At 33.9% G+C, this 12488-nt stretch overlaps 1 protein-coding gene across 1 annotated transcript; it reads right to left on the bottom strand.

The window, feature by feature from the left end:
- Positions 1-699: 699 nt before the first annotated feature.
- Positions 700-6165, bottom strand: LOC132729117 (zinc finger protein 862-like). Its single transcript, XM_060714860.1, has 4 exons — positions 6107-6165; positions 1637-3330; positions 1118-1379; positions 700-915 (listed from the first exon to the last, which is right to left on the bottom strand). Exons 1-4 carry the CDS (start codon positions 6163-6165, stop codon positions 741-743), a joined length of 2190 nt encoding a protein of 729 aa, XP_060570843.1. The 3' UTR covers positions 700-740.
- Between the last annotated feature and the right edge of the window lie 6323 nt (positions 6166-12488).

Here is a 12488-nt window from a genome sequence, read left to right as displayed (position 1 = left end):
CCATTAACTACACAAAGGCAGACTTACGCTTTTCTTAATGTATACGACATTTTACATTTTATATAATTTGATAAATTTAATGAACACAATAAAATCGTTGAAGCATACTGATATAAGTCAGATTGTAATAGATTTTTTATTTTATGTAAATAATTCTGGAAACAAAGTGATCCCTCGGAAGCATTAATTACAACAAAATAACATAAGAATTGCAGACTCGGTTTGATTGAGTCTGTACATGAGGGATAATGAATAGTGCAACATCCCTCACGCCCCCTAGCACCGACTTGAGCGGTACTCGATTCTCAACACTTTATAGTGTTGGCATCAATGATCCCGAAGGACCAGAAAATATAACAACACTGAAGTGAAGTACGGGGCAACTTTTTACGGCTGCCACACGGCACTTGACACCTGCTGTTGTGAAGTACAGAATTCTGGAAACAAAGTGAACCCTCGGAAGCATTAATCACAACAAAATAACTAAGAATTGCAGACTCGGTTTGATTGAGTCTGTACATGAAACCATGTTTCAGTTCAACTGTTTGTAACCAGAGCTAATGTAACAACAGGGCTCCAGATAATTTTTTACTCATTGATTTTTTTGTGAATGAGTAAAACTTGAAATCTGAAATTTGGCAGGAGTATATTTACTCCTTAAAATGTATGGAAAAGAGTAAAACATTTATTATGCTTCCATGTTTACTGCATTATCATAGTTGTAATACAAGATATGTCAGTCATTTCTTTTGCTTTTTGGACTCTCTTGGTTTATAATCTTGCATCAGGCGCTTCCTTCTGCGATTCTTGACCAACCACTGTCTTGTGTCTGGTACAGGGTCATACTCTGAGACTTGCTCTCCATAAAGGCTAACCCTCAGCAGTGATTCAAGTGAAATCTCTTTGAGTGATGACCTGCAATGAGATAAACAACAACATATATACTTCAAGAACAATTTTCAAGAATGCATAAAATCATGTACATTTGCATTAAAAATAGTTAGAATATTTACTTATAAACTTTTCTTAGTTTACTAACAAAATTATATACTAGAGTAGATCCACCTGCATAAATTCAAAATATAAAGATAGATAGACTTTAATATAAATGTCCCACCTTAATTTACTCTTAAGTCTGTTTTGAGTGCTGAATGAGCGCTCACACTCTGTGCTTGAAATCTCCATGCATAAGGCTATTTTAGCTAACTTAGCCATGTTTGGATATGTCAGACTGTGCTTCACACATAATCTTTGGCACAGGTCACTGAGGGAAATGTTCCTATATGTGCCTTTTACCATCCCATAAACCCCTTTCCACTCCTTCTCAAGTTTTGTTTTGTCTAATAATGGCTCAACATGAGTGACAGTCTCTGTTGTCCCTGTAATTTAAAATGCAATACGTTATTATTTTAATAAATCAGGAAGCAATATAGTGACATTATAATATATTTATATATATATATATATATATATATATAAGTCCTAGATATCAGATTCTATAAAAATAAATTTATCAACTTTGTGTTTAATTTTTTTGGACAATGTTGTTTTGCAAGTAAACATGTTTATTTCAGTTAAGTTTTTATTGTTTTAAATAAGAAAAAGTTTACATCAGTTAAATGTCAATTTGAAATACCTATAATCAGATCTCCTTCCACTTGTTTCACTGTTTTTTCAACTCCAAACTGATTTCCCAAACATTCTAGAGCACTTTTACTGGTATCAGCAGGAAGATGACATACTGTTGATGGTTCTAAGACTTGACTCAAGTATATTAAAGTGTCACTATCATTCTTTTTTAGTCTTCTTTTAATATTTTTGGCCAAGTTATCCAAATAATTATTTTTAACATTTGAAAACTGTGATTCTATATCTTTGCTATAATATTTAAGCTCATCTCCTTTATAAAAGGCCTTTTCATCTTTCACAACAATGCTGTTTTTCATCTCTACTAATCCATCACCCTCTTCTGATTTCATTGACTCAATCTTCTCCACAGTACTGTCTATTAGGGGAGGAACATCACTAAAAATAAGGTTCTTTGCCTGCAGTTCACAACATAGGACACCCAGGATAGTATGAACGTCCAACATGAAAGCTAAAAGTAATGCCGTTTTATATGAAGCAAAGTACTTGTATAAACCTTTAGCTGTAGAATTTTCATCGGCCATGCTAGACAATGTTGCAAGTATGGCTCCATATGATTCATAGACGGCTTCAACAGCATTTTTAAGACCCAGCCAACGAATGGAATATGGTTCTTTAACAGACAGCTTAGGCTCATCTAACAACCCCTGCATTTGTTTTAAGGCAAATGTCCTATTTCCTGATGCAGATATGAAATGGTAAAGGTTTGCAAATTTTTCTTTCAGTTTCTTTAGTGGTTCAATTTGTTTAATAGAGTCAGTTACTGCCAAATTTAATCTGTGTGCTATACAATGAGTTTGTATTACAAATGGGGCAAATTTAGCTTGAATCTGTACCCCAACACCACCTTTTTTACCCATCATGACACTTGCACCATCTGTTGCAAGTGAAACACATTTTGAAAAGTTAACATCACATTCCTTTAGATAATTACTTAAAGCTAAAGTTATAGTATGAGCTTTACCATCTGGTAATTCGCAGTTACCAAGAAATGATGTATATACACTACCATGGACTACATATCGCACACAAGTTGCAAGTCTCTTGGAAACAGTGATATCAGTACTTTCATCTATTAAGATTGCAAAATAATCAGACTGATTGATCTTATCAACAAGTTTTTTCTTTAAACCAGCAGCAATTACATTTTGAATTTCTGTAATAGTAGTCCAGCTTAAATTTCTGTATGGCATATTTAATGAATTTAATCGTTGAAGTTCCAAAATTGCATCAAGTTTTTCAAATGGTAATTCATTTTTCATGAGAGAGTAAACCGATCTAATCAAAAAAATGTCTGAATCCAACAATTTACAGTTTTTTATCTCTTCTGAATCTTGATCTAATAGCGTAGGATCTTTTTTAGAACTTTCTAATTTCAATGACATTTTAGTAGCAGTCTGGTGGTCCGCAGATTCGCAGTGTCGCTCAACGGTTGATTTTTGAATATTGCTAGAACCAGTTGTAGTAAATGCATTTTTCATTTGAAATTTTATACATAATGAACATTTAAGCTTAACCTGTGACGGGTCTTCTGAATTTATGACAATCCACGGGAACAGGTCTTTCCAAACGGCATACGTTTTATCTGAGACTGACACATGTTTCTGTTGCTCATACGTGGCAGCGCTAATTATTTCATTGATTATAAACTTAACAATTACTTTCGGGTCGATTTTTTTTCGGCTGAAAATACGAGTCAATCGTGTTTACTTTTGACAGCGACATTGTACCGGATGTTTTTATAAAATTGCGTTAATTCCACCACCTTACTATACAAACGATAACAACCGATGATAGTCGGAACTACAGGAAGTAACCGTTAGACGTTGCAAGGCATTTATACGAAGTTAATTCCACCACCATACTATACTTACGAAAACAACCGATGATGGTCGGAACTACAGAAAGTTACCGGTAGACGCTTGCAAAGCGTTCAGACGAAATTAAAAATAAAATAATCAGAGTTTACTTTCGGTTACGTTTACGCGAAAGAAATGTTGTTCAATGCGTAACCTGATTTTTGTGTGCGTTTTTATACGCTTAAATTTTGTTTTGAATGCGTAAACGTGTTATTTCCATGCGAAATTTACGCGTATACGCATCTTATCTGGAGCCCTGTAACAAGTATATGAGGGACCATTGTAGCTACTCAAATACGTTAATCCTAGGTGGAGAGGAAAACAGCTTTCTTTAGGGATTCAGTTTTTCTCTATTTTACATATATTTTTACTTATTTCATTGACCCCCCTGACAAACCTTAAACCGCTGAATATCTTGAAATGACATATTCAATTTTCAATCTGGACAATACAAGTCTGAGTCTGCACTGGTCGAATTAATAAAATCGGTTACATTCAGCAGGCTAAGACTTAATGTTAATATATGTATGAATTCGTGAGTAGCATTCCGAGGATACGAAATACGAGGGGTTATCCAAAAATTCGTGGATTTTCTTTGTTGCGTAAAATATATTTGAGATATTTATTTGAAATTCTTACACTGTTTAGAAGAATTAATAACAAATAAACACAGACAAATTTATCTGAATAGCTTCTTATATTACACCAATATTTAATTTTACATAAACACATGTCGGCGACAGCGGCGCACTTCAAAAAGTTATTGACGTCAACGTCATGATATTAACGTACAACTTGTGTTTTAACGTTACGCAGTCAATGACGGTTACTGCTTCTCAATGTAATGTCCATCACTAATTTTTTTATGCCACTTTAACACTAATGATCGCGAATTTTTCTTTTCTCTGTTCGTCTGCGATTTTTATCAAATGTTTTCGTAGGTGTCATTTCCAAATTACAACAAAAATTTATGATCGTTTATTATCGTGCAATTTTCTTAATACCTCGTCATTTTCCCGTTGTAAACAATAAAAGCGTCTGGCGTTTATAGCAATATCAACAAAAATAAACGGAAATGACATCAATTATTTTAAAGAATTACTTAAATGACAACATAGAAGAAACATGCGATGTTCAGCGGGTTTTCTACGTTATTTTTTTTTTTAGTTTTTTAGCAAGAAATATACGATGACTTACTGCGCTTTTCTACCGTGTGCCGGGTGCCGTGTATGTGCTTATTTAAAAGCAATATAAAATCATTATTTATTGACACAATTAACTGTTCTTTTCAAAATGTGTTGATAATATTCTACAATGTCTGCTGATAAATTTTCATCACAATGCACGTTGACGTTCAAGAGATATTTAGAAAGTCCACGAATTTTTGAATAACCCCTCGTACATACCTTTATAACATTTTGCATGGAAAAAAGACAACTCTGTTAATAATTGACGATGTCCTCAGAGTGTCTGGGCTATATGTTCGATTGTAATGAGTTTATTCTTTTGATGAATAATGTTGATTCTGTTAATGCACCTCTGCCTAATGACTAATTGTTGTAGAATGATACATATAATGACAAACCTATGTCGACTAGAGTTTAAACTTTCCTTTGTTTAATTTCGAATTCACAGCACAAGTCCTATGCTAAATCTGATTTTGGTCAGGTATGATAAACAAGATCAACAAGAAAAGGCGGCGTTCAATGAACGCAACCCCCATACGGCCCAGCAACAAGAACCAGTGGCAAGGAGCCCAGGCGGACCAACCCATATAATTGTTTCAAGACGTTATGCTTTATTCTTTATCACAACCTTCCCAAATATTTATAATTTGCTCCAATATATTTTGCATTTTAACAAACTTCTGATACTTCAACAATAATAAATAAATGCCAGTGATCTTTATAAACATTAATAAATGTCCTGCAAGCCAAAATAAATACGATGAATTTTGAACATTTAAAATATTATTTAAAAAACATTTTATTAATGGTTTTTCATCAATTTGATGCCATTTTGACTTGTTTTGGAATAATTGATTGAAATTTATGTCATGAAAGTCCCATCCAGAGACATTAAACACAAACAACAATTTCATGTCATTAAAGATATGTCAAGAATTAAATAAAATATCCATTATTTTGATAGTGACAATCATTTATGTCTCAACTGTATCTAAAATAGAAACCAACTAATTAACTTAATTGCTATTTGATTATAAGTATTGGACATATTCTAATAAATCTATAAATGGATCTTCCTTAACTTGCTCATTCCAGTTTTGAAAAGTTCTAAATACACTATAATTAATGATTTTGTTTGAATTCCTTTTTTTCTGAAGATAAGTGAGAAAGAAAACAAAATGTCTTGTGACAAATGATTATTTTCAACATGAAATATCAATATAACTTGTTTCACAGAGTCCAACATCTGACTTAACACGCGATACAACATCTGAATTAATGTATTTGAATTTTTGAATAAAAACATTCCAGAGACTGTAAACACGTATCTAATATTTTATAGAATTTCATCCCAAAGGCGTCTTTATCATAACTCGTTTGCCTTTTAGGTGCCCTTCTGGTATGACTTTGTACGTTGTGTCGAGGGCTGCGTCCTGTGAACGTCGTCTTGCCTTGTTAATCTTTGCTCTCATTTTTGATAAGTTTACGAAACAGCAGAACAAGTTTAGGATATTTGTTATAATCGATACAAACATATTGCTTGTGAGACTTTGAATATTGTTGTTGTTTAATTTAATTAAACCTTATTCAGAGCAATATAAAATATCAATTATTTCATTTATATCGTCATATAGCTGCGGAGGTCGTAAAAACGGATGATAATATACATTATCTTGCACTTGTTTCAAGTACAATTATCATTGAACTTAACTACTTTTACAAATTTCAGCCTGTTAGAATTCTTTCTTAAGCTACGTTAAGATCATCAATAAAATAATAGGCTATTCATCCATTTGATATTAAAATTTCACTGAAAGACATATATTTTCAATGCATTGTTTGCAATAAGAGTCTAATAGCACAGAACAGATTTACATCTTAAAATGTTTTATGGCAAAGTATTCGTTGCCGGAGCAAATTTGCCATTCTTTATAATTTAGTTATAATCATTTGTTTAATGACTATTTAGAATTTATTTTTGAGAACATCACGTAGTGAAAGAAATCAATACTATCTTTTCCTTGAAATATACCATTGTTTTGCACATTAAAATAATAACAAGTATGCATTAAGACGTGTGAAGACGTTTAAATATATCCGTAAATCTTAACATCATTCAAATAACCAGAGGTGTTAGTATCATGCAAAGTAAGATGGTTATTTGATATTTGTAAACGGTAATCGTCATTTACATTTTGTCACGGTAGTTGGAATATCCAATGAAAAGGAAAATACATTGTTGTTTAAACTGATGGTATTCCGTAGTGTAGTACAATGTATTACAAAAGATACAGAGAACAAAACAGAAGTTTATTTAAGACTTAAGCATACGGCTCATCGTCTAAACAATGTATTCATACATAGAAATCATACATGAAAGGAATTTATATTCTTGAATAGATTTTTTAGGTAAATAGTAGTGATCTTAGTTTTTAAAAGTTGTGTATTTCGAGGGAGGAAAATACTTGTGTTTGATTCAGAGGATTATCATTTGGATTTGCTAGACACACATCTATTTAGAAGGAAGAAAACTTATTTGAGGATTGTTACAGACAATAAATAAGTGTTGACAGATGTGTAAACATTCAGGAAAATTGGAAAACATGGAATTCTTGAAAGGTTGCATTACGAACGCTGGGTTGTTTACTTTTTTTTCGGGTTGCCATTGCTTTTCAATTTTTCATATTGCATTAGGCAGTTATTGCTCGTAGGAAAATTATTAAATATGCCAAAATGTCATAAAGAGCAGTTTGGAATTTGGAAGGAATTGTATTTGTATGCCACCGCAGCATCTGCGAAGCGGTGGCATATAGCGATTCACCTGTGTGTGCGTCTGTGTGTGTTATATTGATTATATAGTGAACGTAAAAAAAAATTTTCTTGTGAAAAACAACTAGTCCAATTTCAACCAAACTTGGTAGGATTGTTCCTTGGGTGAAGGACTTCCAAAGTTGTTCAAAGCATTCCATTCCATTGAGAAATCTGGTTGCCATGGCAACCAAAAGGAATTATAAGAATAAGTTTTAAAAAATTTCTTGTAAAGACCCAAAAGGCCTAGAGCTTAGATATTTTGCATAAGGCATTGTCTGGTAGACCTCTACCCAGATTATTCAAATTATAGCCCTGGGGTTAAAATCGGTCATTGGTTTTCCTTATATGTATATAGTACGAACTTAAAGTTAAAACTTAAAAAAAATTCTTCTAGCAATTGACAAATGCTGGAGGTTAGATATTTTGCATGAAACATTGTGTAGTTAACCTCTAGCAAGATTGTTCAAATTATAGCCCTGGCGTCAAATTGCCCCCGCCCTGGGGGTCATTGATTTCATTATATACATATAGTAAAAAATCAAAAACTCTTTTTGTCTAAAGATACAAGGCTTAGAGCTTGAATATTTGTTAAATAATATCATCTAAAGGTACTCTACCAAAGTTGTTCAAATTTTGCCTCTTGTGTCAAAATTAGCCCCGCCCTCGGGGGCCATAGGTTCTTCTTATGTATATGGTAAAAACTTAAAAAATCATCTTCTCTAAATTTACAAAGGCTAGAATTAAGATATTTTGCATGAAACATTGTGTAGTATACCTCTAGCAAGATTGTTCAAATTATAGCCCTGGGGTCAAAATGGGGTCATTGATTTTCATTATGTACATATAGTGAAAAAAAATTTTTTGTCTGAAGGTACAAGGCATAGAGCTTTGATGTTTGCCATTGATATATAATATCATTTATAGGTCCTCTACCAAAGTTGTTCAAATTTTTCCCCTGGTGTCAAAATTGACCCTGCCCGGGGGCAGTGATTCTAATTATGTCCAGAAAATAAAACAAATGTTTTCTGAATGGGAGAAAGCTATAGCTTAGATATTTGACTTTAAATGTTGTTTGGTGGACCTGTATCAAGATTAGTTTGAATTAAACCCTTGGGTTAAAATTATGCCTTGCACAAGGGGACAATGACCTACTTTCTTGTCCTTTGATGTACAGCAATGACATTTTGACCATGTGCACAGTTTTAGTTGTAAAATTGAACTTTGATATCAGATGACATAGATTTTGATGATGTGACCTACTTTCTTTTCCATGTACAGCCCCTCCTCTTTTGGGTACCTCTACGTGGTGAGGAGGAGCAACATATGTCCGTTATGGGGGTGCGCTGCTGTGCGCCTGTATGACGGACATATGGCCAACACCCAGACTGCCTGATTGCCGTGGGCAGCATCCCGTAACCTAGAAAAGAGGGTCCTGGTAGTTGAAGGATACCCAGGGATCTCCAGTACTACTAACACACTGCTTTGGCCTCTGCTTTAGGGTAGACGGGTGACCAAGTGAGCCCGGCTTTGGTCAATCGGCTGGTCATGCCTTGCCCTTGGATATATATTTCTTAAATACTTGAAAATTTCATTGAACTTACACGGTCCCGAAATTAATACAATTCAATGCACACAAATTATTTAAAATAAAAAAATCTGAGTTTAAATTTTTATTCCTATTTGTGTTTCTAGTATACCTTTAATTCCTACTGAACTGCCATGATGGGTGCCGTTATGTTAAAACAATATTTCATATATGCATTATAAATACAGTATAACATATCCAAGAAGGCGGTGGCTAATGGGCTAATTGTGTAGGTTGTAAATATTTGCAATTTATGCGAGTATATCTCTCTGGTATCCTTGATGTGCGGAGACTGGATATCCGTCTCCATCGCACATCCCCATGTTGGAGTCCGAGGTGGCTGTAGAACCCGGGAGACGAATTTTAATATCTTTAATCATGGATATACAAACAAAAAAACGAAAATCGCAAGAAGATGATTCAAGTGGTAACATTTCTTTTGATGGAAGTTTTCCCCGTTTTCTAATAATCAAATCAAACGGCTCCAAATCACTTACTGAACTTAGCCCCTTCATTATAGAAAAACAACTTTCGGCTTTAATTGGAACACCTAAATCTGTCAAGAAACTCCGCAATGGAGGACTCTTGATAGAGGTAGAGCGGAAACAACAATCAGACATTATTCTGAAATGTACCAGCTTTTTTAACATTGACACAACTGCCACACCACACCAGTCTCTAAACTCCAGCAAGGGCGTCATCAGATGTTCTGACCTTGCTGGAATGCTAGAAGCAGATATTGCTGAAGAGTTAAAATCACAGCAGGTGTCAAATGTCAAGCGCATTCAGTCTACAAGAGATGGTAAACGACTGCCAACGAATAGCCTTATTCTAACATTCTCCACACCCATTCTCCCATCATCGATACGAGTAGGTTACCTTAAAGTTCGCGTTGCGGTTTACATTCCAAACCCAATGCAATGTTACAAATGCTTCAAATTTGGTCACCATGAATCAAATTGCGTTAGGCAGACTATTTGCCGCAGATGTAGCTCAAACCATGACAAAAATGAGACTTGTAACGTTCTTGTTAAATGTGCAAATTGTGGAGGAGAGCATTACGCCACCTCCCGGTCATGCCCCTTGTGGTTCAAGGAAAAAGAAATTCTTCGTCAGAAGTATACGCAAAATATTTCCTTTCAAGATGCACGAAAGCTTGTTGAATCACAAGGACCAAAACAACTGTCGTATTCAGCTGCAGTTACAAAGTCTGTTAAGATGGTTGACTCTGCAGTACAGGTCAACTTATGTCAATGCCCCCCAATTAAGTTACCATTACCTACAAAGCATACAGCTTCACAAAGTAAGCAGTCTACCTCTGTGCAGACTCAGTCACCATTAAAGTCTTCTCCAAAGAAGCAAACCGCAAACATTCAAATAGCATCTTCTGAGAAAGTTATTCAAAAACAATCGCCTAAAGAGCGAATTGTCATCACAGATCGGTTGAAAAAAGCAATGCGGAACCCGATCAACACAGAAAATCGGTTCGATCCACTTCACGACACCCAATTGATGGAGGATGAGGATCTATACCTCTCCCCTCCTCCAACTCCGAATAGCAGAAGTCCAATAAAGTTTCCTAAATGATATAAATATTCTTTAAAATGGATAATAGAAGTCATTCTATCCTACAATGGAATTGCCGAGGTCTTAAGTCAAATTATAATGATCTACTTTTACTATTATCAAAATTCTCTCCAAATGTATTATGTCTTCAGGAGACTATGTTATCTCCTAAAGATAATATCTCTATAAAAGATTATACACTTTATAATTATATATGCTATCGATCGAAAAGTATGAGAACAATTGAACGGCAACTTCAACAAAATTTAGATAAAATTCAGAAGTGGGCAATAGAAAATGGGTTTAAATTTTCAAAGTCAAAAACTCAATGTGTTCATTTCTGCCGATTGCGAAAACAACATAATGACCCTGAACTTTACATATCTGGTTCTAAAATTCCAGTAGTTGATGAAGCTAAGTTTCTAGGAATTATATTTGATAAAAAAACTTTCTTTTATACCACATATTAAACATTTGAAAACTAAATGCCTAAAAGCTTTAAATTTACTTAAGGTTTTATCAAGTACAAATTGGGGATCAAATTCTTCCACATTACTGAAATTATACAGAAGTCTTATCCGATCAAAAATTAGATTATGGTTCTGTAGTATATGGGTCTGCAAGAAAATCATATCTTCAAATGCTAGATACCATACATCACCAGGGTTTACGTTTAGCTTTAGGTGCTTTTCGCACTTCACCTGTAGAAAGTCTATATGCGGAAGCTGGGGAACCATCGCTTTATCTTCGTCGTAAAAAGCTTTCACTTCAATATGCAACTAGAACTTCATCTAATAGGAAAAATCCAGCTAAAAATATTATTTTCAAACCAAGTTATACTGAAAAATTTGTTAACAAACCAAAGGAAATTAAACCATTAGGCCTTCGTCTAAAAGATGATTTAGATAAACTTAAAATTAATCCAGACAGTATCCTTCAAAATGACGATGAGGAGGTTCCACCTTGGACTTATAATTCCCCGGAAATAAATATTAACCTTTCAAATATAAAAAAAGGCATCAAATTCACCTGAATATTTCAAAGAGAAGTTTCTAGCAATTAAGGAAGAACATGAAGATTTTATACATATTTATACGGACGGTTCAAAAGAAGGTTGCAAAGTAGGTGCGGCTGTGTTTGAAAATAATTTTACATCTAGTATGAGGTTACCAGATAATGCATCAATTTTTACTGCTGAAGCTAAAAGCTATCGATTTAGCATTGTCATACATAGCACAGCATACCCACGATAAATTTGTGATATTTTCTGACTCGCTTTCTGTTTTAATATCCATTAAAAATAAAAAATCTGACAATATCATGGTAAAGAAACTTTCTTTTACGATTTCATGATATACTAAAAAAAAATATGTTAAATTATATTGGATTCCAAGCCATGTAGGAATACGAGGAAATGAAAAAGTAGATGCTTTAGCTAAACAATCATTAAATTTTCAAAAAACTGACTTATTGTTACCTGCTTGTGATTTTAGACCGGCTATAAATAAACTCGTATCATCTGAATGGAAAGCAAATTGGGACAATGCCGTTTTTAATAAACTTCACGATATAAACCCATCTCTTGATATGTCACCATCTCTATCTCTGTCAAACCGCCGTGATCAAAACAGTTCTTCTTCGATGCCGAATTGGACACACTAAAGTTACCACTCTTATCTCCTAACAAATGACAATGCCCCTTTCTGTGTAGGTTGTAATGAAAATTTTACTGTCAAGCATTTTCTTCTTGAATGTCATGATTTTTTCACAGGCCCGTAATAGATTTTATTCTGTAAATTCACTCAAAGAACTTTTTAATACAATTCCATCAAA

Source organism: Ruditapes philippinarum, unplaced genomic scaffold (assembly GCF_026571515.1).
Source record: "Ruditapes philippinarum isolate M1 unplaced genomic scaffold, ASM2657151v2 ctg1250_1_1_1_1, whole genome shotgun sequence".
Classification (NCBI taxonomy): domain Eukaryota; kingdom Metazoa; phylum Mollusca; class Bivalvia; order Venerida; family Veneridae; genus Ruditapes; species Ruditapes philippinarum.
The sequence above is the reverse complement of the archived record's forward strand: the minus strand, read 5'-3'. Positions and strand labels throughout refer to the sequence as shown.

Coding starts and splice junctions, on each gene's coding strand:
- LOC132729117 (XM_060714860.1), bottom strand. CDS start 6,165: ATGAGAGCAAAGATTAACAAGGCAAGACGACGTTCACAGGACGCAGCC. Junction 3,331..6,106: donor GACGCAGCCCTCGACACAAC/GTACAAAGTCAT, acceptor TCGTATTTTCAG/CCGAAAAAAAATCGACCCGA. Junction 1,380..1,636: donor GGAAGGAGATCTGATTATAG/GTATTTCAAATT, acceptor TTTAAATTACAG/GGACAACAGAGACTGTCACT.